Genomic DNA, 26,246 nt, shown 5'->3' on the forward strand with positions numbered 1-26,246 from the left:
AGTAATAGTGGTGGTGGTAGTAGTAGTGGCAGTAGTAGTGGCAGTAGTAGTAGCAGCATTAGTAGCAACAGTAGTCGTAGCAGCAGCAGCCGTACGCTTGACAATCTCTCCTGCGGGCATCAGTTCAATATCCGCCTGCCCACGGGTCTCTTGGACATGTTGTCGTTCCGCCGTTCCGCCGTTCCGCCGTTCCGCCGTTCCGGAGGCTGCCGGGCCGGTTGACATGTGAATTAGTAATGCTTGTAGGTCTCAACACGAACCCGAACTCTACCAAAAGTCAAATTCTCGTCAGTTGCACTGGGAAACACGACGCCCCGACCCACGCTGACGCGGCAACCGAGTAGACCGAGGCTGATCAGCGAAAGATCAAATGCATCAAGAAACGAGGATTCGAGGATTCGGAATGTCGAGGTAGGAGAGCGATCAACCGAACCGTGATGAATTGGAGTCAACAAACAATGGATGGTGGTACCGGTATACCGGTATACCGGTATATGATAGATGATATAGATTTATCCTAATAATCATACCTGTAAACTTCGTATATATATGTACATGTATGTACCGTATATGTATGTACTACTATATATATCTCTCTCTCTCTCTCCCCGGGCCCGCAGCAGTCTCAGCCTCGCAGTCGGCCTCGTCTATTTTGGGAATTGAATTTCCGGGTCGAGTGTTGTTGACCTGGGAGCTGGAGCTGAGCTGAGTTAAGGGCTGCGTCTGTCTGCACTGAGGCTGAGTTTGAGTCGGCGTGAGCCTGGGCTGTAGCTGGGCAAGAATTCTCCGTCAGTCCGTCAGTCCGTCAGTCCGTCAATCCGTCAATCCGTTCGTCAGTCTGTCAGTGTCAGTCTGTCAATTCAACTTCATCGGCTTCACCTTCATTGATACGGAGGAAAGGAAAAAGAAATACAAACGAAACAACCACAACCACAACCACAACCACAACCACATCCACAATCCACAACCCACATCCCACAACCATGGTCGAGTTCGACGCTCACAGCCTGCCCAAGATCAAGATGATCGTGCACATTGGACAAATGGCCCTCATCGCCGTGTCCGGCATCTTCGAGATCGTCGTCTTCTCCAAGGCCGACCAGATTGATGGACGGCCCGGCTACTATTTTACTCTGGTAGGGCTTCCCATCCATCCATCCCATCCATCCATCCCCGGACATCGAGTCGAGATCTGCCCGACCGAACAGACGCTAATCCTGCTTGTTGTCGTCGTCGCCTAGTGCTTCCTGACGATCCCGGCCGTGATCTACTTGACCATGACGCCGCGCTTTCCCCGAACCCGCAAGCTGGCCAACCCCTACGCTATGGCCTGCGTCGACGCCCTGTTCTGCATCTCATGGCTGGCGGCCTTTGCGAGCCAGGCGAGCTACAACTCCAGCGGGAAGTGCAAAGGCGCGTGTGGTGGCAGCAAGGCCGTGGTGGGACTCGGCGTGTTTATTTGGTAGGCAGACCTTGCCCTTCCTCTCCCTGTGCCCTTTGGACTGCCCCGAACGTCCGGCAAACGAAATGTATACAAAGACGTATACATACATACATACATGCTTCCACTCACCTTCGAGGAGGCAGCCAGGCTGGCCATGCTAACAAACTAACAGGCTCTTCTGGGTCGCCACCACCTTCATGTCCCTCTATGGCGTCGTCTACTACAAACGCGAGGGCTACCTACCCGGCGCCACGCGCGCTCCCTTCAATGCCCAAACCATCGACCCCGACAAGGAATCCTTCTCTACGGCGCCCCACGACGACGAGTACGCCCCCGTGCACAACCCGGAGCATCTCGACGAGCACGAGCTGCCGCAGCAGGCCCTCTCGGATTCCCACTACAGCGCCGCGAATATGGGCAGCATGGGAGGCCGCTTCAACGCGGACAGCTACGGGGGATATCAGTCGCCGGCGGTGCATGACGAGCCGACGGGATACATGGGCTACACCGGTGCGGCGCCGGTGCGGGAGGGTGGGGGGAGGGTGCAGTTCCCGGATGCTCCGTACGCGAGTTCAGGAGGGTTGCTGGAGGGCGGGCGATGAGTAGATGATGTGTGTGTGTGCGTTTGTGTGTGTGTGCGTGCTTCTGCCTATATCGATGCTTTGGAAAGGGGCGATGGGGCGTTTAGGGCATAGTTCTGGTGTATAGGCTCTGGTCGATACCAAAGATTGGCCAATCGACGGACATTTCCGCGCGGCGGGAAGAGAACAGAGAGCGTGGACGAGATGTGGCGGCGCTGGTGACGGGCTTGGGAAAATCAGGAACACGAGCCTGCAAAATGTCGAGATGATTTCTGGCAGAGGTAGCGGTATGGGCCGAGGTCGAGGAGGCCCAGGCCAAGTGGTTGCCGCAACGGAAATGCGGAAACGCTTCGAGTTTGTTTATTCCTGTCTTTGGCTCTTGACTCCCTCCTCGCTGCGATCGGAACTCCCAATACCCACGTTTCCGTCCAAAGCTACCAGATCTGAAATGCATCTACCTTGTATAGAGATAGACGCCTCCATCGTTCTTCTGTCTGTTGATTTCCCGTGCTCTTCTCCGCGCAGCCATTTTCTGTCCTGTTCGTAACGGTATTTGTTGTTTGTGGATGACTCTTCTCGTTCAATCACTTGGCGATGAATTTGAGTCGCAAATGTTGTGCCCATCATATGTTAATATAAATATATGCCGCTCGTTCTAGTCTGCACCCTCCAGAGGTAAGTGCCGGTATATCTTCATTTGGTTCCGGTGCTCTCGCTCTCGTTTTGTTCTTTAACTACCTGATGATTAGACCACCTGGCCACGAGAATATCAGCTTACACGTTAAAATCGCGTTCAGAAGTAATAGCCCGAGTAAGAAGGCCTCTCATTATTTTCTCTCGTGATCCGGCCATCTCTACTGACGCACGAATTCGCCGGAAGAATCCTACATTCAGAGGATTGATTGATACTCCAGATTTTTGAAGAGGAGAAGGGAGATCTGCTAGCGAACGAATGGTCACCATCTGATCTATGTGTAGGGTATATGTCGAGCGGTCAATCGGGCTATATATATCATACGGGGAACTGCAATGTGCGTTGCTGGTGTGCTTTTTGCACAAGAGTATGTCTTGACAGACTTGACAGATTGATTTTTCGCAATTCATTGAGATAAAGCGAGCATGTTGGGTGTATCCTCGCTTCATCTATCAACCCTCCCGCACCCGAAGAACGAATAGACAGACAGGTAGACGACATAAAGTGTCCACCTTAGAGTGATTGTCTCGCGTGGCAGAACCCGCCGGCGCCAAAGGACAAATCTAATCGTCGAAAAATAGGTGTCACGCCGATGGTCAATTCCAATGGGCTGCGAGCTAGATATAGCTCATCTAATTGTACCCGAGAGTGTAAAATAGATATTGCTTCTAGTTCTCTCTCTTCTTCGAGTCGAGATCGGAAAGCTTCGATTACCATTACCGACCGGAACGATATCAAAAGCAGATAGTTGTAAGTCCTAGGTACCTAGATATCCTCGAGTCGTAAATTATACTTTCGGCTAGCCGTGTCTTCCCGGCTGCAATGCATTCTGCTAGATGATAATGATAAAGGCAAAGTTGCTGCTGCTGCGTTTTGGTTTGGCTTTGGATAGATAGCAAGCAAGCAAGCAAGCTAGCTACACTACGTACCTACAGAGCATACGGCGGCAAAGCCTTTCGAGCGAGAAGGCAGAAGGCTTAGCCGAGGGGCTTTCTTGGTCAACATGGGCAGTCTGCTTGGGTGCAGAAGTGAAGCACGGCTGACTAGAGCTTCGTCTGGACTTACAACTACTCCGTCAATGTTTGGCCTGTGTGTGTGTGTGTGTATAGTTACATAGTTACCGGTATGTACGACTGACTAGCAGCTGACCACTGCCTTAGAGTGGAGACGTGACTTTTGTTTTTGATATCGAGCCTCTGGAGTCTGGACACAGCTCCATGATGAATGCAGGAGCCAGGGCCTACTCCTGATTGACAAGGTATGATTCTTTCAAGGATCGTAATATTCGGAGTCAAGCCTCTGTAGGCTACGCTTGTATCGCATACCAAGCTCCTCCCGATCAGCCTCTACACCGTCTTCTCTTCAACTATCTCGATTATCTCTTTGTCACCGGGACGCTCGTCCCTATCCACTCCCTCCGCGAGGCGTCTCTCCCTGATGATCTCGTCCGCCTTGGCTCTCTTCCGGGGAGCGAGGCCTGATATGTTGAACATGACGTCCATCTCCTCGAGCGACAAGCCTTTCGTCTCGGGCATGAACAGGATCGCGACCGTGATACCCACGGCCAGCGACGCACCAAAGAAGATGAAGGTGCCCCATTTGATATCGCTCATCATGTACGGGGTCGAGTAGACAATGATGAACTGGCCGAGCCACTGGGTGCAGGTCGTAAACACGAGGCAGACGGACCGCGTGGCCGACGGGTAGACTTCAGCGCTGGGGGATCTCATGAGCTTGATCCTCTCACGAGGAAGGGGGTTCGGTGGGGGAGAGAAGGGCCCTTACCAGAAGATCCAGGGGATGCCGTTCCACGACATGGCGTAGAAGATGGCGAAGAGGTAGATCATGAGGATCGCGACGTAGGCTCCGCCGTCCTTCTTTGCACTGCCGTCGAAGGAGCCCGACACCTTGCCGAAGGCCGCGAGGTAGAACATGGCGATGATGGCCCCGACCGAGCCGATCATGAGCGACTTGCGGCGTCCGAGCTTGTCGATGCCGAAGACCATGAATCCCAGCGTCGCGAAGGCCTTGACGAGGCCGAAGACCCCGGTGGCGAGGAGCCCGACGCTGGTCCCGCTGAAGCCGATGGACTTGAAGATGGTGGGCGAGTAGTAGTTGAGGGCATTGATGCCCGAGAGGTTCTGCAGCATCATGAGCGACATGCCGATGGCCAGGCGGTTCCGGATGCCAGGTGCGAAAACCGCCTTCAGCTTCTTCATGAAGGACTCGTGAGCGCCCGAGTCATACTCCAACTGCAGCTGCTCCTTGCAAGTCTCAACCTCCCACAGCAGATAGGCGTCATCCGCAGGTAGATTCCGGATCCGGATCAGGTTCTTGATGGCCTCCTCGTCCCGGCCAGCCTGCAGCAGCCACCGGGGCGACTCGGGCTGGAAGAACATGGCAATGATAAGGAGCGTGCCTGGTACGAATTGGATCGCAAAGGGTATATGCCATTGCCTGTCCAGGGTTGGGGAGACGTTCTCGTTGACTCCATAGTTGACCCAGAAGCCGATGACCAGAGAGAACTGGAGGAAGATTTCGAAGATGCCGATGAGGCGACCGCGGATGGCAGGGGGGGAGCATTCCGAGATGTACTGAGGGATGATGAGGGACGAGGCACCAACAGCGAGGCCTGGGAGATGGAATCTGTCAGTCACGCTCTTTTCATAGAGCCATGAGAGTCATATCAACAGCGAGACGTGGAATGGACACTACCTGTAAGTGCCCGACCGGCATAGATCAAGCCAATCTCGCCGCTCGAGGCCATCTGCATAATGACACCACTGTTGAAAACGGCTCCGCATATCAGGAGAGGAACCCGACGCCCCAGCATCTCCGACAAGAAGTAACAGGCAATGGCGCCGAAGAAGCAGCCGGCCTGAAAAGTGCTGACGATATTTGCTTTGAGGTTGTTCAGCTCATCGCCGGTTGCTGATGCAAGACCGAAGCGGTTTTGGAATGAAGGGAGGGACATCGCTCCGCCCTGCCTCACCTGTCAGTCGATGTGTTCGAAGTTCGAATAGCAACTTACTCACGATGAAGGCGGAGTCATATCCAAACATGCTTGATCCCATACTGGCAGATACTGCGAGGGCAACCACCCGCCAGTTGTAAACTGCCGCCGGGGCTTGGTGGACGGAATCGTCAACGACTGTAAAGATGCCCATCTTGGAAGAAAGTTCTCTCGGGTACAGCCGCCAGTCTGGGGAAGAGTAAGAGAAGATGAAGAGACGGAAGACATTGAGATTGAGATTGAGCTTTTCGGTTGAGCTTTATATGTAGGGAATGGAATGCCACTTGGCGCCGAGTGCTGCGGGTGAGCATGATCTCGAGTAGCATCAGCATCAGGACGAATAGCTGCGAATGATAGAAACGGGACCGGGTTCAAAGTTGGCACTGTACTGTAAGTATGTAGTCAGTAGTAGTGTTATGTGGAGTTGCGGGGTTGTGGAGACGATGCGGAGTAAAGTATCCCCCCGGGGGGATGAAGCAAAGATCCAGGCATCAAAGTCAATGGATACTCGAAGTGCAGTCAGTTTACCATACTAAGCTGAGCTTGATCTGGGGGAGAGAGGGAGAGACATTCGGTCGGGTAGGACCTTATCCTATCGATAGCCAAGCTCCAGTGGCCAAGTTTCCAAGGCGTCCAAGATTCCGCACCCAAGGCCAATGAAAGTAGGTAGTTGTAAGGATACCTATCACGCCGACTTCAGCGGGCACCTTAACATCCTGGCTCCTGGCCGCTGCCTAGATACGTAGCTTCTTTGCATCGAGATACGCTTACAACGGCTCTGTTGTTTCTCTCTCGCTTAACTACCTACTTGGGGCAGGAAGTTCGAACCACGGGGAGAGTCGAGACTGAGAGGGTGGATATCTCCTTCAAAGTCTATTATCCAAAGACGGGTCATGTGCGATAGTGTCGGTGAGTGAAGAAGCAATGGTTGCTACAATCAATGCCTGTTGATTGTGCGCCGCCCATGGGAAAATTTCTGGAGCAGGCCGAGAAACGATCGCGCTACCAAGTAAATGACCACCCTCTTCTCCATCATGAAATAACCGCCTCTCCCTTGAAATACCATCTTGTCTTGGCAAGATCGCCTGAGTCTGTAAAACGTGTCTACATTCGTCTTCAACACCCTATATCGTAGTCGATACCTCGCGCGTGGTATGTCGTAAGTAGGCAAAAGCGGTCTTCATATGTGACGCTACTAGGTACGACAGCGAGAAGAGAACCATGCGTGCCACCAATCTGCTTCACCGTAAGAAAGCCCCCACTTGCCGCAACACTAGCGAGCTCGAGAACAACTCAACTCAACTCAGATACGCGGGCGAACGTTCGAAATCTATTCATCAGTATCACATCAAACTACTAAATATCATACACAACAGCACTAATAATCATCTTAGCCCGTGCATTCCTAAGCAAAGAATAATTCTGACGGTGTAAGTACGCTGTACTAACAGATAACGAAAGCAGCTCGCTAAGAGATGCCCAGTGGCAGAGATATGAGACGAAGCTCAGCTTATATTTGCTAATGCCACAGGCGTTCTAACGGAGTATATAATTCTTCAATCTACTCATAGTGAGATCCATTACCTTCTCGATTAGCTATTCATCGATCCGTCCTGAAAGCAGGACCTGAAGCAGGAGTATATATACTAACTACTGCACTGCACTTACGAATAGACCACCTGGAGAAGCAGAAGGAAAATGGACGAGTGCTCGAAACTTCTTCTGCGGCGTATACCGCCCGAGTTTTGAACCCTATCTATGAAAATGATTGATCAATTTGACTCGAATCGTGTTCAACGCAAAGCTGAAAGAAAGACCGCAGCGTGCTTTTATAAGGATACGAGTCATAGGTGTTCAGAGGTTGCCCTCGCCCCCGTCGTGGCTAAGCGAGTCGCGATTATCACTTAAACATTGCTCCATCGACCGTTAACCAAATTATCTGAAGGCTAGGTAAGACATCTGGTTATGAGATAGCCATATCTGTAATATCTATATCGACAAAGTCTTTCTTCCTGAAATTGCTGTGGGTAACGCGTATATGCGCTCCATTTGCCGTTGGTATAAACAAATTTTCAAGGGGCTGTATATGATAGGTGTTCAGCAAAACAGAACATATGCTTTATAGAAGTATATCCCTCTTTGCTATCAATACATCTTGATGATCTTATTCTCGCTCAAACACCGAGAGTCTAACCAACACACGGGTGACAAGTGACGTCATGTGCAACTCTCCATACTTAGGTACCCAGTAGCACCATTTTCCAGCAGATCTCCTCCAAGAAAACAATCCACTGTTATTCTCATTCTCTCTCTACACTTCGTTATTCACCATCACGAAGTCAATAACGGACGTCGCAATCACTTGCCACGGCCTACCATGAAGGACTACAGCTTTCCCAGCCAGCCTCTCGCTGAGCCCGGGTCCGTCGTTTCTGGTCCCAACTACCGCTTCACCATCCTCACCGACCGTCTATTCCGATATGAATGGTCGGAAGATGGCGCGTTCGAGGACCGGGCCTCGACGTTCGCCATCAACAGGAAGCTCCCGGTCCCAGACTTCCGCGTCGTGGACCGCGACGACGAGCTCGAGATTATCACCAAGCACTTCCACGTGAGCTACGACAAGAAACGCTTCAGCGCGGGCGGGCTGATGGCCAGCTTCAATGCGAAGATCACGTTGTGGGGTGCCCAGTGGCGGTTTGGGAGCGGGAGGCAGAGAGAGAACCTGGGCGGGACGGCAAGGACCTTGGATGATGTTGATGGGAGATGTGATATGGGCGAAGGCGTCCTCTCGCGCTTCGGGTACGCCGAGATCGACGACAGCAAGTCCATGTTGTTTGACGGGCATGGCTTTGTCGCCGGACGGCCAGCCGGTGATCGCGTGGACGGATATCTCTTTGCCTATGGGCTTGACTTCAAGGGGGCAGTCAGAGCTCTGTATCAGATCTCGGGCCAACAGCCCTCGGTTCCGAGGTACGCACTCGGAAATTGGTGGAGCAGGTACTATGCCTACAGTCAGGAAGAATATGTTGCTTTGATGGACAAGTTCCGCGAGCATAATGTCCCCCTATCGGTGGCGGTCGTCGACATGGACTGGCATATGGTGGGGGACGATGCGGTACCCCATGCGGGATGGACTGGGTATACGTGGGATAAGAAGCTATTCCCCGACCCGAAAGCCTTTGGCAAAGAGCTTCACGATCGGAACTTGAAGATTACCTTGAACGACCACCCTCACGCCGGAATTCATTATCACGAAGATGGGTACGAAGAGATGGCAGCGTTTCTCCGTCACGACACAACCCACAAGCACCCGATTCTCTTCGACCCTACGAACCCGAGATTCATGGAGGCCTACCTCAAGATTCTCCACCGGAACATTGAAGAAGTTGCGTGCGACTTCTGGTGGATCGACTGGCAACAGGGAGAGCATTCGAAAGTGCCCGGCCTTGACCCTTTGTGGATGCTAAACCACTTTCACTTTGTCGATGCTGGGCGAGATGGGAGGCGGCCACTCATCTTTTCTCGCTACGCTGGCCCAGGTAGTCATCGCTACCCCGTCGGCTTCTCAGGAGATACCATCACGACTTGGGCCTCTCTCGCGTTCCAACCCGAGTTTACTGCCACTGCATCCAATATCGGCTATGGATGGTGGAGCCACGACATTGGTGGGCATATGGGCGGAACTCGAGATGACGAACTCGTGACTCGCTGGATTCAGTTCGGCGTCTTCTCTCCCATCATGCGATTACACTCAGCTAATAATCGCTGGTCTTCAAAGGAGCCTTGGCTCTACCGGAAGGAGAGCGAGATTGTGATGTCCAACTTCCTGCGGTACAGACACCGGCTCGTGCCGTACATCTACTCGGCCGAAGAGCCGTTGATACAGCCCATGTACTGGGAGTTCCCAACGCGAGACGAGGCATACTCTGTACCTAATCAGTACTTCTTCTCGGAGCTCATCGTTGCACCGATCGTGAAGCCGAGGAGCAAGAAGACAAACATGGCGTGCGTGAAAGCATGGCTGCCGGATCGATGCATTGACATCTTCACTGGCACTATTTACGATGGTGGCGAGGTAGATCTGTACCGAACGCTGGGGGAGATCCCCGTCCTGGCGCGAGAGGGGTCAATTATTCCGCTCGATGTCAATCCCACGAACGGCTGCCTGAAACCAGCAGCCTTCGAGATTCTGGTCGTCGTTGGCAAAGATGGTTCATTCACACTCAAAGAGGACGACAGGAATTTCCACATCTCGTTCGAGCAGAAGACGGGCAAGCTCGTCTCGGATATTGACCGTCCATGCACCTTTCGCTTCCTCGGCATCACGGCTAGTGTCGTAGCTTCATCGGACAGGGTAGAGAATGAGATGTCTTTCGGATTGTACCCCGATGTCCCAAGCTTGTTGGTCAAAGTCTCGGGACCCGCAACCATCCATCTTGAGGGAAATCCTCAGCTTGACATTATTGACCAGAAAGCCCGCATCGAGTCGATCCTCCTGGACTACCAGGTCGAATTTGCGCTTAAGGAAAAGATCTGGAGTGCGGTTACGGACGATGTGACGCCGTTGACCGTGAGGCTGCGGAGGCTGATGACTCTGGGGGAAGACGAGTTGATTGGACCAATCTTGGAGCTCCTTCTTGCTGATGGCAGGGAGGGCTTGAAGGAATTGTAAAACAAAAATAAGAATAGGAGGTTACGATCCAGAATACTTATAAGAATCATTACCTAGGTCCAAGTCCGACTTGCCACTAGGTCAAATAACGGCTCTCTTTTCAAAAGAACGAAGCAAAAGATTCGTCTCCCGTACTTACAACGCTTGCTTGTCATTGTCTTATGCATGTGTTAGTCTGTTGTCGTCGGCCTCGGGGCTATCATTCTGAGCCTCCATGTGTGTGTGTGTGTGTGTGTGTGTGTGTTGACTTGCGGACCTCTCTTCTGGGATGGTTATGATGCATCGATGGTCGCTGTTGGGAATACATACATGGATACATGCAGTTGCTGGCGCGCTGGTGCGCTGGTAGTGTGCCCACATAAAATGGAGGTTTTCGCTTTCTGTTTTGCGGTGAGGTGAGGTGAGGCTGTGTAACTGTTGTCAGTATTGATATAAGTTGGTCGTTTCTGGATAGTCTTTGCTTGGGGTTGGGAAATCCATTTTCGAGTCCCTGGGTCAGCTTGGGAATCGGGCCCGCACGAACTTATGAGAACGAATTCAGTTACCAAGGGCCGTGCAGTACCGGTACCCCAGGTCTTCGTTTCAGAGGCTGGAAGTCCTGGGAAAGGCTGCGTTGCAGATGTCCTGTTGCCCCATCGCGTTCACCATCCCATCCCATCTCACCTGACCCGACCCGACGTGGCCCGGTCATGCCTGCAGAACCCTCCTCGGATCCAACCCCCCAATGCTCACGCTCTTCGCTCCTCCCTCAAACACAAACTCGCTCATCAATTTGCCCGTCGCACAGCTATTCTGAATTCCCCAACACGTGTGTCCCGTCGCCATTAACAAGCCCTTGATCCCCGTCTCGCCAATCAGTGGCCCGCCACCTCCTGCTACGGATGGGAGATAGCAAGCTTGTTTTGCCAGGATGGCGCCAGAGCGCATGAGTGTGGAGATGGAGCCGCAGTAGTCAATTATGTCCTGGCAGCGATCTTCATCGCAGACGACCAGGTCGCTGGTTTTGGGGAGGGGGACGAGGGAGTCGCCTTCGCCTAATTCAGGGGCAAGTCAATAAACAGTTTCTCGGCTCGGAAGAGGGTGCAGAGAACGGGCGTACCGCATGCGTAGACTGTGCCGTCCGGCCTGGCGTACATTTCCGGAGACACACTCGTACCGTGTCTCCTCCTCTTGACATCGTCTCCACCCATCGTTCCAAAATCCTTGGGCAGCGAAATCTCGCTGAAGACCGCGTACGGGCTTACATCCGCCTCGACCACTACACTATGCGCCCTCATCGCCTCGATTGGCGCCTCGGGAAAGACATGGCTCGTCCACGGCCCGGCAGACAAGATCACGTCGGTAGCTGGCAGAGTGTGGATATGTTTCGTCTCCTTGTCCTCATAGGTTACACCTTTGACGCCGTGGGGTCCCGTATAATCGATGGCCGTAACGGCGCCCAGTATCACTCTCGCACCAGCATCGGTCGCCAACTCGGCCATGGAGGTCGTGAACTGATAGGGATGGACCTGTGCAGTGGTAGCCGGTGTCCCCATCTCCGAGTATCCCTTCACAGCCTCATCATCAAACCAATCCAGTTCCTCGGGGACCCCCTTCGCCACACCCCTCTTCTTGTCCGTCTTGGGCAGCTTCTGCCACTGGTCGCCTTTGACTGCCGCCGCTTGGGCTGCGTTGGCACTGGTCTTATCATCTTTTCCCTTAGCGCTGAGGGAACCGCAGTGAAGAGTCCTGTAACCCCATCTCGTCGCGCCGTCGTGTTCTTTTGCCAGCTCGGCGTGGAGGCGGTAGGAGAGGGGCACGATGCTGGAAGGATAAGCCCAGAGGGCGAGGAGACCGCCGGCCTTGCCCGAGGCACCCGAGGCGATGGCGGTCGCTTCCAGGACGGTGACGCTGTGGATGGAGGGGTTGAAGGCGGGATGGCGAGTGAGGAAGTACGCTGTGGTGCAGCCGATGATGCCGCCACCTGCGTTGCGTTGTTGGGTTTAGTTTGTACATGCAGGATGAAGATGCCTTTGGGATACAAAATACACATGTTCTTCCATAGGACGTGCGTGCATACTGACCGATAATGACAATGTTCCTTTGCTGCCGTACCTCTGCCATGACTCTCACACTGGAGAGGTGGTACCGGTATACCGTATGGGAGGTGATGGTGGGTGATGGTGGGTGATGGTGGGTGATGGTGGGTGATGGTGGGTGGGATAGATGGTCCGTAATGGCTTTCATCAGATCATCAGATGGTTGGTGCAAGAAACAACGAACTCTCTCTCTCTCTTTCTCGGCGTCGGGTCGGCGTCGGGTCGGCGTCGGCGTCGGAGCATGATGAACGGCCAAACGAATATCCGATGCCGAAGTCGTCCCACTCCAATCAGCGTCATCGGAATGGTCTTATCGATAACGATGCAGGATAAGCTGTCCACTTCTGACTTCTGATATTTACTCCGCATCGAGTCGAATACGTCACCCGGGAAGCTTGATCATCCTTTTCCACATCGATTGCAAGGCGTCCTGGGCATCAGACTTCCGTAGGTACCGTATATACCGTATATACCGGTATATATATATACCTACTTACCCGTATATAAAGGTCGATGAGTCCCCACGCCCCTCCGTCTCTGCTACTGACTCTGTCACCATTGAAACCTGCCGCCCGAGCTCTGATTGCCCGTTCATCATCGTCAATACGAATACGAGGTTTTCCCCTTCCGGTGAAGATCGATTCGAGATTGCCCGTAACCAGGAGATCGAGATATTCGCATTCGCATTCGCATTCACATTCGCAATCCCACTTCTGTACCCAAACTCCAACACAAGCCCAATCCCAATCCCAATCCCAATCCCACCGAGCATCATTTGCAACCATGGCCTCCGCTACCAAATTCTACGACTTCAAGCCGCTTGACAGTAAGTGACATCGCCCTCGCTTGCCCCCTCCACGTTTTGTTTACTTGATTAAACGAACACCCTCCTCCACAGAAAAGGGCAACCACGTCCCCCTCTCCACCTATGCCGGAAAGGTCGTCCTCATCGTCAACACCGCCTCCAAGTGCGGCTTCACCCCCCAATATGAAGGTCTCGAGAAGATCTACAAGTCCCTCAACGCCACCTATCCAGACCAGTTCGTAATCCTGGGCTTCCCCTGCAACCAGTTCGGTGGGCAGGAGCCCGGGTCCGACGACGCCATCCAGGAGTTCTGCCAGCTCAACTACGGCGTCAGCTTCCCCATCATGGGCAAGACGGATGTCAACGGCGACAATGCCAGCCCGCTGTTCGAGTGGCTGAAGACGGAGAAGGCGGGATTGCTGGGCTTGAAGAGGGTCAAGTGGAACTTCGAGAAGTGGCTGGTGGGCCGTGACGGGAAGGTCAAGGAGCGCTGGGCGAGTACTTCGAAGCCGGAGAGTTTGGAGAAGGCCATCGTGGAGGAGCTGAAGAAAGAAGCTCCCAAGGCTGAATTGTGAGGAGTTGGGGGTCGTAGCATACCGGGTGGGCAATTGGCTACGGCAAACGTGCGTTGTCGTTCCGGAAATGTAGAGTAGGGAGACTTTCGGATAAAAGCGGAGGGAGGTCTACTGGTTACCCTTGGGGTTGGCAACAAGGGCTGTATAGAGCTTAGGACGTCGGTTCTCTCGGGAAGGGCAAGGGAAGTAATGAAATCAATAATCGCAAGAGATGTCGTTCATTGATTCTATGCTCTGCAGGTCCTGTCCTCCTCCTCAACCACCCACCCCCCTCTCGTCTCAAACCAACTTCCACACTCCCGCTTCCTCTACAATGCCCACCTCTCTCCCCTCATCCAGCGCCACTCTGCCCGCCTCCAGAATCGCCGTCGTCGCCACCGTATTCCTCAACGTCGGGAGGCCTCGCTGGTCCAGCACCTCGAGCGCCTCCGGCCCCTCGGCATTCACCTTCGCGCAGCCATCCACAAACTTCTCGAAGCTCACATAGCCGTAGCCGCCCTGGCCCGCGAAATTGCCCTCCTCGTCGGGCGCGTAGCGCATGTAGAACGGGTTGTACCACATGAGCTGGCCGACCGCGTCGTCGGCCACGTCGTACCCGCGCTTCGCCTGGTCGATGCGGATCTCGCCCTGGGCGCCCATGTAGTGGAAGGACTGGTTGGAGTGCACGCCGGCCTTCTGGGGCGCGGTCCAGGATGCCGTGAACACGGCCGTGGCCTGCTGGGCCGGCTCGCCCTTCCGGGCCCAGCGCACCAGCAGCGAGATGGTGTCCTCGGTCGCGGGATCGCAGCCCAGGGCGGCCGCGACGCCCTTGCTGGCCGAGGCCGAGACGCGTACGGGGGCGTAGCCGCGCGCCTGCACCATGGACTCGCAGATGTCCACGTGGTGCGAGTTGAGGTAGTACGAGATGTCCGAGTCGACGCCGGCCCAGGCCTTGAACGTCTCGAGCTGGCTCTTGGGCTGGCTCATGTAGCTGTAGAAGTAGTTGAAGGCGCCCAGGGACGGGGCCTTGAAGCGCGCGTCGGCGTAGGCCGGGTCGTAGCGCTTGTGGTGCTCGACGTAGACGAAGACGCCGTGCGCCTTGGCCGCGGCCAGCAGCGCCTGGTGGTGCGCGAGCGTCTTCACGGCCGGCTTGGTGAGGAGGACGTGGATCTTGCGCTCGATGGCGTACAGCGCGATCGGGTAGTGCGTGCTGTCCGGCGTGAAGATGGTGATGGCGTCGCCGGGCGCGAGAGCGTCGATGGCCGTCTTGTAGGCGAGGGGGTCGGTCGTGTCGTTGGCCGGGTAGCTCTCGAAGGAGGTGTCGAGGCCGTTGTAAAACTGGGTGATGTTTTTGTGGAGATGTTCGCCTTCCTTCTTCGTCAGTGGTTATACATTTGTTTACATCGGCCGATCCTAAGCGAGCGTAGACAGGACTTGAGAGAGGAGTCGTGGATAAGTAATCACGGTATAACAGAATACGTACGGATCGCAGGGAATTTCCCTCCCGATGTCCCAACCATCGACAGCTTTCCCACCTTCCCGCGTCGCCGCAGATCAAACATGGTAAGGCCGACGACGCCGACCTTCTTGTCTGAGCTCGAAGCACCCCCGCCTACAAACCCGGTGGTATACTCGCCGGTCCCGACCATAAGGACATTGAGGGGCTTAATTGGGGCCGCCATAGGGAAGGAAGTCAGTGAGTGCTTCGATTGGATGTATAAGTACGTTTGATTTGAATGTCGAAAGGGGGTTTTGTAAACCTGAAGATTCGCAAGGCTTGTACAGTACAAGCGTTGTCGAGGATTAGAAAGCGAGGGTGGGAAGTCCTTAAAAAATAAAGAGTCTGGATAAAGAGAGAGGTGGTCATATATGTATGATAAGTATATCAATGTTTACCCTCTCGGGTTTTGGCGGGGAAATAGAGGGGTCGAGCTGCAATCATCCGGCGCCAGGCTCTTTCTCTTTTTTTTTTTTTTTTTTTTTTTTTTGATTCTTCCTGCTCCTGGCTGCAGACATTCTGATATTTTGATACATATGTTATCAATTACCTAGAATTTCTTTAGCCGCTTATTGCTGCGTTTGGGGGGAGTTTTTTTTTTTTGTTTTGTTTTGTTTTGTTCAAAAAATCTTTTTGAGTTCAGCCTGTTCGTTTTATCAAGATCTCGCCCGATCCCCCCCACCACACTCCCCCACTATATACCACAAGGGGCATCCGTGTTGGTGGAAGAATTATGCTCCGTCACGTAGGCACGTCTTTCATCACTCAGCTGCATCTTTCATGTAACTTCCCTGTAGCGTTATCAAGGTTGGCGGTTGATTATCGAGAGTTTTGAATTCAGGAGAAAAGTACTTACGTAGATAAATTCATGTACCATTCTCCTAGTCTAGCGGTCAGTGATTCATGATTACAAGTGCGAAGGCGGGCGGATGAAGAGGAACTCCGTTTTTGAGTCGTATATATATACGAAGGGGGGCAAGGGTTCGCTTTGGAGCATCAATGCAACAGGGCCATGATAAGTAAAATAGCTCGGTTATATCCTGCAAAAATCAAAGGGGCAAGAGGGAGAGTAAAGTGTAGAATCTCGTTCATGATTTAACTCTCCTCCCCCCCCCTGAACTCCGACATAGCATCCACATCTCGACAAACCATCTTCAACATCAAGCGACCGTGGTATAGATCCTACTGCTTGGGCCCCTCCTCGCCCTCTCTCCCCCACGGTAACGAAAGTAGCGCTTCACTTCCAGCTCGAGGGCCCAAAGGTCCCATTCGCGACCTTCTGCACGACCGCGTTCCAGTCCCCGTTGTTCTGGAAGCCGCCTCCCCAGCCTCCCCACCACTGCGGGCTCGTCACCGTGTTGGGGAGCTGCAGCGCAAAGAAGATGAGCAGGACGCAGATGATGGTGCCGGAGTCCAGGGCCGCCGAGGTGATGAAGTTGTACTCGGTCCACCACGCCAGATGCCGCCCCTTGATGTACTTGTTGAAGATGAATCCCGTGATGCCCCAGGTGGCGTAGGTCATGGGCGTCGCGGGCGGGATGTAGGCCGTGCCGCCGAAGATGATGGGCGTGTTGATATAGCGGAGGTTGGACTTGGGGAACCTGCGTGCGAGAAAGTACATGAGGACCGGGGCGCCGAGGCCCAGGATGAAGAAGTAGAGGAGCGGGTGGTAGACGCCGTCGGTGCCGAAGATGCGCTGGGGGCCGATGGTTCCCCAGATGATGGAGGCCGTGAAGAAGACGTGTGCGTTAGGGCAGGTGTAGTTGTTGGCCTGCTCGGGCGTGCAGACGCCGTCGATGGAGCCGAGGGCCCAGTTGTAGACGGCGATCTGGACAATGCAGGACCACAGCGTGGCGATGAACTGGGCCCAGAAGGTCACCCGCTGCGGCACCTTCATATAGTGTGCCAACTTGATGTCCTGGGTGAAGTAGAGACCTTGGTAGCAGGTGATGTAGCCGTACATCTTGAACATCATCATCGCCAGCGGGCGTCCGGGCTGCATGTATCCGATGATGAACTCGGTAATGACATTCAGTCCGATCTGCGTGTTGGTGGTGGCTTGGATGATGCCGATAGGGAGATAGAAGAAAAAGGAGATGAAGAGGGCGACGATGAACGCCCACCAGGTCAGATGGGTCTCCCAGACGAGACAGGTTACGAGACCGAGGGCGAACATGACGACAAAACTACTGGCATACCTGGGGCGACGGACATTGTCAGTTGAGATCCAAGAAAATGAAGGTATTTGGGGATCAGTCGCTGGGAAACGTGACTTACCACCACCACGGTGCTTCCGCGTACTTCAGCATCATGCGTTGATGGATATCGGCTCCCACGCCTCGAGACGCCTTCCACTTGGCCCAGATCTCTTGCCCGTAGAACAGACCGGTGTGCATCACAACGGCAATGATGGTGGCAAAGGAGAGACCGTAGGCCATCGCGAATGTGGTTGATAAGAAAAGAGGCGAGTACCCTTGGTAGAGTTGGGCATCCAGGGTGTACTCAGGAGTCAGAATTCGGGAGACGTTGTAGGCCGCCCCGGTGTTGTCGAAACTCCCACCGGTCGACATGGGGAGGTATTCCGAGTAGAATGCCCCCGTGTAGTGGATTCCCAGGGAGGTGATGATGGTGAAGATGAGAACCCCGATCAAGGTGTTTGCAATGGCGTGCCAGGGGTAGACCAAGGGCGAGAGGACAAAGGCCGTGATAATGCTCCAGTCGAATGTGATTGGGATCAAGGCGAGTCCGGTCTGTCCTCCGAAAAGTTGGTTGACCACAACGTTGTTCGGAACCGCCCAGCAGACGAAGGTGAAGGCGCCCAGGAAAGGGGCGATGTAGAGCGGGAACCACTCCCAGACGAAGATGCCGACCATGACAAGAAGAAACCACTTGTAGCGACCCATCTTCCAGGTGCCGGTGTTGTGGGAAGCGAGTTGTTCGGGCGTCTTGCGAGTGTGGATGGTCTCGAACATGGTGGTGATGATCAGGTTTGAGGGCCAGATCATAGCCGCTGGCTCGACGAGCCATCTTCTCGTCAGACCGGCAAGACCGAGACCGAGCATCTGGCAGGTGATGGTCAACAGCAGTTGGTATCCCCAGCCAAACTTCTGACCGTAGTAGACTTCCTGGGCGAGGAGCACATCGGTGGAGTAGGCCGTGGTCCCTCCAAATGAGGCGTTCGCCATGATGATGATCAGGGTATGCTCCTTCATGTTGAACGGACCCCCGTTGAGTGACCAGGTGTAGCCGAAAGTCGTGAATCTCTTGGATGGCATGGCTGCAGGAGGTTGGAGATGTGAGCTGATGTTCTGGACTGAGTCGATTCTATCTAACTGACAAGGGAATCAGACACTTACCGTATTGCCAGGCGAGACCGACGGGGTATGAGAGGAGCAATGTCACGATTGGAGTCAGGTAGATCGATGGGTTGCGGAGGGAGAACAGCATGTTGACGGCGCTTCCAATCGTGCACCAAAGCATACCGAGGATCCACGCCCGGGGAGTGTTGGCGGGCATCTCCTCGTCGTAGTTACGGACAGCGGCGCGCACTTCGGGATAGGGTGAGTCCTGCTCGAGAAGAGCGTGCTCCACGGCCGCCTTCTTCTCGAGATCTCCTTCGTAAGCGGCGTCGATGGAATGGATTGCATCTTGGGGCAGGTTGGGATCCCATCTAGAGCTTCTCTTCAAAGCCCGGATATCTCTCTGGATAATGGTAGCACTGACCCCACTGTATTGACAGTTAGCTAGCTTCCAGACCAGCTGATATTCCCGAGTCGAGAGAGAGACGGGTGTCCATATATCCGTACTTGTCATCAGGGTCAGCTTCAATGCCCGTGGAGACACCAGTGGCTTCCTCTTCCTTCTTTCCCCAAAGCCGATCCATGATAGCGGTGGAGGTCGGTGGGCGAGTAGCGAACTTTCTCGCGAGACGCGATGAAGAGGGAAAAGGGGAAAGAAAAGTCCGATGTGTTGATGGACGACGACCTATATATGTGTGTGTAGATTTATATACACACAGATGTATAAATTACATATGTGTATGTACATATATATATCGGGCCGTACGGCATGCATACAAGAGATATGGAACGTCCTCGGCGATAGATCATCAGTGTTCCTGCGACCTTCCCCTTTGGCAGGGTTCGGGGGTTCGTTTGGCAATATCAGTACCAAGGAGTACCAACCACGTCTCTCGTATGTACATGTGTATATATCTTGTGGTATGATAGATGGTGTGATGTATAAGGACGAGGACGAGGATGGTGCTGTTGCTGTTGCTATTGCTGTTGTTGTCAATGTTTTGTTTTGTTTCTAGTCATCCAAATGTACATATTCATTAGCGAGAAGTCTTTGTTGACATTCATAAAAAAGCACTTGATGATGATTCTCATCCGCGACCAGTCTGCTGTACTGGATATCCATCCAGGTGTCCAAGGACTCAAGGAAAAGCCTCTTATCAGATAAGCATTTGGCTGTTGTTGGATTGGACAAGCCTCAACTCGCGTATGATCGATCGCATCGCTTGTATCTCAGCGGGATTCTTGTGTATCGGTCAGTTGCTGATCGCGAACAATCCGAAGCTGTTGAGTGGATCCTATCAGAACGGGGGGTTTGACTTTGTTGTGCGGCTCGTCGCGATAGGAAGGTGATACGGCTACAGCATCCTCTGTACTTGTTGATCAACATCAGTCTCGCCTATCACAGACTGACTATCCTTCCAGAACGATATGCGACCTTGAGCTGGACTAGTTTCTCTGGTCGAGTATCTCGACGTCGGCCAATAGACGATACTTGCCCCGATGAGCTATCCTCAAGTCAACAGTTCGATGAGGACTGACTGGTCATGAAATCATCATGCATGGTAGATATCGCGCCAGCAGACGCTGAATTTGTTGACACAAGCTTTCTTGGTGCAAAGACAAGCTTCTCCTGGGATACTACGCCACTGCCTGCAGCGATACCGAGAAGCAAGGTCGAAAGCTTATTCCATTATATACGGTACGGTACGGTTCCAATCGCACCCACATTCGCAAGATAGAGGAATTGACTTACTAACTGGTGTCAGTAATAGAGCGCCAACGCAGAGATAGCACAGATAATGACTTGACTTTCAACTATCCGGCTTAAAAAGTGGCTTTCGAAATCCTGGCTACCGTCATTCACACCACACGATTGATGAGGTCTCAAGCCACGAGAAAGAAACCGCGGATAGCAAGTGGGGTAGGAGAAAGCGCATGAGGACAGCGACGCAAGCAACAAGAAGCGGCTTAGATTTTTGCAAATTCCAAGCCCGGATTTCGAAACTGCACTTCTCAATAAGTCTGAAAAAGATGTCGAGCTTGAGTGAAGGCGTGGAGAAGAGCGAATGATTGGGCCCAGCGCGAAAGATTAATTGAGGATGCAGATGCAGATGCAGATGCAGATGCAGATGCAGATGCAGTCCGAGGGGACCGAGAACAGACAACTATTGCTGAGTGAAAGCCCGGGTCCGGAAACAACTTTGATGAACAAGTCTGCGGAAGAGTTGAAAGAGGTGAAGATACTACCAGTATACTGCGGCCAAGGGCAAAACGATAGATAAGATGCGGCCCGACTGGAGACAGGGCTCCCTAAGTACCGGTATGGGCATCGCGAACTCGAACCCCGTGACTTGGTGAAGTAACCTTTCGCAGTCCGTGTTTTCTGGTTTTTCAACATCGTTCAACCTTCCACTTCCACATCTCGGGATCGCAGCCCACGTCAAATCTGCGCATGGTATGTTCGTGGGCATTTTAGTAGGACGAAGCCAGGCACCTCGCCAGAGAGAGCGAAGAACCAAGAAGCGAGAAAACGCCCCTCGAATCCGAACGCTTACCGCGCGAAGAAGATGAGATGGTGCGTCTGAAGCGTAAAGTAGACGAGTGCGGGTCGTTGCACCCTCGGGGGAGGATCATGGAGGCGAAGCGGTTGAAAGGGAACACAGCGAAACAAACCTTTATTTCGTCTCATGGTCGTCGGCAGCTCGGCCACCAGCTTACGGATGTCGGTCCAGTCCGCGAAGATTGATGTTCACCGTGTCCACAAGTCGCGAGACCCTTACCTCGAGCACGAGAAGATGTGGCGAACGACTGCTCTTCATCGCCATGAGGAGTCCAGAAAGACTTACGGCGAGGTATCGATGGGTCTGAATCAAACCCGGTCTTGGGATAGTGATGCACAATCAAAGATGTAGTTCTCGGTGGAGCTTGAGCCGGAGTCGAAGACTTCCACCAGAACTCGGTAACCTCGCACGCAGCTTGAATCCTTTGCGTCTTGCACTCCGGCATTAAGTAGCTGGCCAACCATTGCCGGTCGCCGATGGCTTTATCAGGTTCACAGGTCTTCGAGCGCCTTGCCGCCTACGATGCCTTCGCGACGGAGTACACAACATGGTAGAATAGCGGTCGGAGCGGAAGCGTTCGAGAGTGCGGTGGAAGTCCTGAAGGGTATCACTGAGAGAGGCCAGTCACAGTCACCTGGGACATAAATAATATACTAAAATGATATACCGATAATATATGCGGCGTGCGACTGACGCCTTTAGGCACAGAGGAATTCGGCGTTCCTCCTGTTCTGATAACCGGCTGCACCTCAGAAACTATGCTCTCCATCCCATCGCAGAAATACCCGCAAAGCATCAAAAAACATCCAGAGAGCAAAAACTCTTGCGAAAGGATTTCAACTAGACTTAATACTCGACCACGATTTAACGCAAGTCCGTATTCTCTCAAGGAGCCATGTACTAAAGAATCCAACCCTTTTCAAGAACCACAATCACCTTGACTCCAAAAAGAGACGTGAACAGAAAAAGAATCTGCATAGCCAATGTTCCATTCAGAAGTGGAACCAAAAAGCAGTGGAGACAAGGGGAATTGAACCCCTGACCTTTCCTATTCTCTGCTACCGATGCAGCGTGCGAAAGGAAAATCATACCCCTAGACCATGTCCCCGATTCCACATAGCAATCCCGAATTCAAGAGACATTATCATGTAACGACAAAAATTTCTCAGAAGTGGGATAGCGCAGCCGATATAGAGCCGAAGTCAGGACGAGGGCAAGCGTGGAGCGGCGGGGTGGCGCGCGTTAGAACATCAGAGAGGAGCAAGCATATCAAAGCTTTGATCTCTCTCTCTCAATTGACTATCAGAATCTTACGCCGTCGATAACATCGTTGGTTTTAAGCATGCTTGCTGACTGTACCACAATGACAGCTTTTAGTTGTCCGTCCGCATGAATGAATTGATAAATGCATGAATGAATTAAACCTTTCATGCAAGCGATTGTCGCTTTGGACACCTAGGTATATATATCTTTTATTAACAACATTTAAGAATGTAACGCTTTGACAGATTTATCTTAAGGACCAAGCTAGTTTTTACTTTTGTTTTTCTCTCTCTTTCTTTTGTTCTTCTTTATGGTATGTAGAGCTGATTGCTATGACTGGTGGATAGTATATATATATATAGGTATATATTGATAATGATTATCTTTGCTTGCTTAATCGTCTCAAATATTCAAATATATATATATATATATATCTAGCCACATGTCAACCAACGGACTGTGTCTACCAAGTACATATCTGGATTGTGGATAACAGTGCCTCGGGATTTTGGCAATGTATATATATGTGTCGTCGAAGGAAGCTCGCCTCACGGAATCTATGGGTTGATTCATAATTACTGTCTATCTTGTCTAGAAGAGATTCTGTAGCGATACGGTGTTGACTTGCTGGTACTACGGGGGTTGCCTCTCGAAGATCATGAAGTATCAATTGGATATATGCATTCCGACCTGGTAAATGTATTCCTCCTTCAAATTCATGCTCGACTTTTGGTATTTCCTAAACGCCAACCTATCCATTCCCATCTTATCCCATATCCCATCCAAGCCCGCACAATGAAACCTAACGCCAGCTTTCCAAGTTGTGCAACACGCAGCCCTCGCCGTCCCTTTTCACCAGCTGGCCAATAGTGAACACCGTCTCGCCTGCAGCCTCCAAGGCTTTGGCGACCTCTGCGGCATTCTCTTTGCTAACAACCATCACCATCCCAATACCCGTATTGAACGTCCGGCCCATCTCTGTAGCCGAGACATTGCCAGCCTTCTTCAACCATTGGAATACAGGTGGTAGACTCCATTTCGATACGTCGACTTCGGCCGCGAGGTGATTGGGCAGCATACGAGGGATATTCTCAGTCAAGCCACCGCCTGTGATGTGCGAGAGGCCTTTCGTGATACGCTTCTGGATGACGGACAAGAGAGGTGTGACGTAGATGCGTGTTGGCGTTAACAGACTGAGACCGGTCGAAGTTGAAGGGTCCCACGGCGCAGGAGCATCGTACGACAAGTTCGCTCTCGCCACAATCTTGCGGACGAGAGAGAAGCCATTCGAATGCACGCCATTGCTCTTCAGCCCTAACAGCACATCACCTTCAACCATCGCATTCTTCAACGGGAGCACGAGCTCCTTTCTCACAGTTCCGATGGCTGCGCCTGCTGCATCGTAGTCCTCGTCCTTGTACATACCCGGCATCTCGGCAGTTTCGCCTCCAACGAGAGCACATCTCGATTGCCGGCAGCCCTCGGCGACACCTTCAACAAATGCGGCGGCGTGCTCGGGGTTGAGCTTGCTGCAGCCGTAGTAATCGAGGAACATCAGAGGTTCTGCGCCTTGCACGACGAGATCGTTGACGTTCATCGCTACCAGGTCAATGCCTACTGTATCATGCTTTTTCATGATTTGTGCAATCATGAGTTTGGTTCCTACGCCGTCGATTGCACCAACCTAAGGGGTGTCAGTATGAAAAGTCACCAAATACGGTGTGGGTGAAGTGAGGTACGTAGTATTAGAATGCCGAATATCGTGCTTGTGCATAGTACATTCAGACTTACCATGACGGGTGCACCAGGATACCCAGCCCCTTCCAAGTCAACCTCTCCACCAAATCCACCGATCACAGCATCAGCACCTGGTCTTTTGGTAGATGCAACGGCCTTCAGAAAAATCAGCATCCCTTCGGAGCGCGTTTTGCGTTTGGTCATCAACTTACGGCCTTGATCCGCTCTACAAACTCGTTTCCACCCTCGATACTCACTCCGGCTGAGGCGTAGGTCAGGGCTTCCTGGGTGGCAGTTTGCTTGAAAGCTCTATGAGCGATGTCCCTTCTATAGAACATCTTCTCGAATTTGATAGAGTCGATTCCTGATGAAAATTAACATTTTTTCTTTAAAAAAAGATGAATCCAAAGATCCAAGTTCAGTCTGGGTTCTTACCGGTGTACGCATCCTTGACAGCCTGTTCCAGAGTCTCGGCAGTCGCTTGCGCAGCGATTACTCGGCCACCAGAAGTCTGGAGTTGTCCATCCAGGATCGTTGTCCCCGCATGGAAGATGTTCGTTCCTGCAGCTGGGGAATTCACAGTCATGGGAGTACCCTTCGCGTAAGTCCCTGGGTATCCACCAGCAGCCACTACGACAGTTGCACTAAACTTGTTGTCGACTTTGAGATCTAAAGAGTCCAGTTCTCCAGCAACGCATGCAAGCATGATCTCTGCAAGGTCTGTATCCTTGCTCATCAGAGGCAAGAGAGTCTGGGTCTCTGGGTCTCCAAATCGAACATTGTACTCCAACACTTTTGGACCGTTTTTGGTGATCATAAGCCCGGTGAACAAGGTGCCGACCATTTTCATCCGCTCCTTTCGCATGCCGTCGATCGTGGGTTGTAAAATGGTCCGCTCGATCTCCGCAATCAGTTCCTTCGATGCGATCTTGGTAGGCGCATAGCATCCCATCCCGCCAGTGTTTGGCCCTTGATCTCCATCGAATATTCTCTTGTGGTCCTGGGCCGGCGGAAGCGACCAAATGGTGTGCCCGTCACTGAAACTCAGAATACTGAGTTCGTCGCCTTCCAGGAATTCTTCGATAACCACTTGGTCTCCAGCAGTTCCAAATTCCTTGTCCAACATAATCTCCTTCAATGCTGCTTGAGCTTCCTCCTTGGTCGTAGGGATAATAACACCCTTCCCAGCAGCCAGTCCATCCGCCTTGAGCACAACATTGTGGTCGATACTATCGAGGTATTTCTTCGCAGATTCGTAATCAGAAAAGTTCTCGTAGGCAGCCGTTGCGATGTTGTTTCTCTTCATGAAGTCCTTGGAAAATGTCTTGCTTCCCTCCATTCGTGCAGCAAGTTTTGAGGGGCCATAGCATGGGATGCCGGCTGCACGGAAGTATCCTTCGATACCGTCAACTAATGGGGCCTCCGGGCCGGGAACGACGAGATTGATGTTGTTGACTTGGGCGAAGGCGACGAGGCCTGGGTAGTCGTCTGCCTAGGAGAGAGGTCAATTTTGAAAATCATAAATTGGCTCTGGAGCATTGAGGTCCCACCTTGACGCTGGAATCATTGAAGGTCTTTGGGCAAGTCGCAGTACCTCCATTTCCTGGAACCTACGATAGATTTAGTCAGCATATGTATTCAACCTCTTTATCAACATTCAGGCCGCGTTGAAGTTTGGATCCTACTTACAGCGATGATAGACTTTACCCGGGGAGACTGGCTCAGTTTCCAGGCAAGGGCGTTTTCGCGGCCCCCATTGCCTACCAGTAGAATGCGAAGTGAATCCATTGTCGATTGTCCGTAGGGAGTTGTCGCAAGGAAGTTGGGGATTTTGGGATTTTCAGAACATCAAAATTTAAATTTATTTGAAGGCCGAGGTGGGGTCAGGAGGGGTCGGTGGTCGGTGGTCGGTGGTCGGTAGTGGGGGTTGGGGGATAATTAACGATGGTCTAGACCGCATCGGGTGAAGTTTATTGAGAAGCGAAAAGAATGACCTAATTGAGTAGGTAGCCTACCTGTAAGTAGGTATGTAGCACGTGGACTC

General features: G+C 52.5%; 9 protein-coding genes across 9 annotated transcripts; 4 read left to right on the forward strand and 5 right to left on the reverse strand.

Moving 5' to 3' along the window:
- Positions 1-983: 983 nt before the first annotated feature.
- On the forward strand, positions 984-2,046 carry L3040_004557 (uncharacterized protein; the record flags this gene model as incomplete). The annotated part of the gene is made up of 3 exons (XM_007291617.1): positions 984-1,136; positions 1,242-1,462; positions 1,617-2,046. The coding sequence occupies 3 exons, from the start codon at positions 984-986 to the stop codon at positions 2,044-2,046; spliced, it is 804 nt and encodes a 267-aa protein (XP_007291679.1).
- Positions 2,047-4,065: 2,019 nt separating this feature from the next.
- L3040_004558 (uncharacterized protein) lies at positions 4,066-5,886 on the reverse strand (the record flags this gene model as incomplete). Its single annotated transcript, XM_007291618.1, has 4 exons — positions 4,066-4,435; positions 4,505-5,351; positions 5,435-5,702; positions 5,755-5,886. 4 exons carry the CDS (start codon positions 5,884-5,886, stop codon positions 4,066-4,068), a joined length of 1,617 nt encoding a protein of 538 aa, XP_007291680.1.
- Positions 5,887-8,109: 2,223 nt separating this feature from the next.
- L3040_004559 (uncharacterized protein) lies at positions 8,110-10,407 on the forward strand (the record flags this gene model as incomplete). Its single annotated transcript, XM_007291619.1, has 1 exon — positions 8,110-10,407. One exon carries the CDS (start codon positions 8,110-8,112, stop codon positions 10,405-10,407), a length of 2,298 nt encoding a protein of 765 aa, XP_007291681.1.
- Positions 10,408-11,094: 687 nt separating this feature from the next.
- On the reverse strand, positions 11,095-12,510 carry L3040_004560 (uncharacterized protein; the record flags this gene model as incomplete). The annotated part of the gene is made up of 3 exons (XM_007291620.1): positions 11,095-11,441; positions 11,507-12,370; positions 12,471-12,510. The coding sequence occupies 3 exons, from the start codon at positions 12,508-12,510 to the stop codon at positions 11,095-11,097; spliced, it is 1,251 nt and encodes a 416-aa protein (XP_007291682.1).
- A 758-nt stretch (positions 12,511-13,268) lies between these two features.
- Positions 13,269-13,865, forward strand: L3040_004561 (uncharacterized protein; the record flags this gene model as incomplete). The annotated part of the gene is made up of 2 exons (XM_007291621.1): positions 13,269-13,311; positions 13,384-13,865. 2 exons carry the CDS (start codon positions 13,269-13,271, stop codon positions 13,863-13,865), a joined length of 525 nt encoding a protein of 174 aa, XP_007291683.1.
- Positions 13,866-14,144: 279 nt separating this feature from the next.
- L3040_004562 (uncharacterized protein) lies at positions 14,145-15,526 on the reverse strand (the record flags this gene model as incomplete). The annotated part of the gene is made up of 2 exons (XM_007291622.1): positions 14,145-15,211; positions 15,328-15,526. 2 exons carry the CDS (start codon positions 15,524-15,526, stop codon positions 14,145-14,147), a joined length of 1,266 nt encoding a protein of 421 aa, XP_007291684.1.
- Positions 15,527-16,579: 1,053 nt separating this feature from the next.
- Positions 16,580-19,225, reverse strand: L3040_004563 (uncharacterized protein; the record flags this gene model as incomplete). The annotated part of the gene is made up of 4 exons (XM_007291623.1): positions 16,580-17,540; positions 17,620-18,619; positions 18,699-19,069; positions 19,149-19,225. The coding sequence occupies 4 exons, from the start codon at positions 19,223-19,225 to the stop codon at positions 16,580-16,582; spliced, it is 2,409 nt and encodes an 802-aa protein (XP_007291685.1).
- A 1,699-nt stretch (positions 19,226-20,924) lies between these two features.
- On the forward strand, positions 20,925-21,553 carry L3040_004564 (uncharacterized protein; the record flags this gene model as incomplete). Its single annotated transcript, XM_066155511.1, has 3 exons — positions 20,925-20,961; positions 21,015-21,216; positions 21,343-21,553. The coding sequence occupies 3 exons, from the start codon at positions 20,925-20,927 to the stop codon at positions 21,551-21,553; spliced, it is 450 nt and encodes a 149-aa protein (XP_066012033.1).
- Positions 21,554-23,267: 1,714 nt separating this feature from the next.
- On the reverse strand, positions 23,268-25,990 carry L3040_004565 (uncharacterized protein; the record flags this gene model as incomplete). Its single annotated transcript, XM_007291625.1, has 6 exons — positions 23,268-24,149; positions 24,257-24,358; positions 24,415-24,566; positions 24,638-25,694; positions 25,753-25,812; positions 25,892-25,990. The coding sequence occupies 6 exons, from the start codon at positions 25,988-25,990 to the stop codon at positions 23,268-23,270; spliced, it is 2,352 nt and encodes a 783-aa protein (XP_007291687.1).
- Positions 25,991-26,246: the final 256 nt, after the last annotated feature.

This window comes from Drepanopeziza brunnea, assembly GCF_022702325.1.
Source record: "Drepanopeziza brunnea f. sp. 'multigermtubi' strain 214-2 chromosome Unknown ctg6, whole genome shotgun sequence".
NCBI classification, from domain to species: domain Eukaryota; kingdom Fungi; phylum Ascomycota; class Leotiomycetes; order Helotiales; family Drepanopezizaceae; genus Drepanopeziza; species Drepanopeziza brunnea.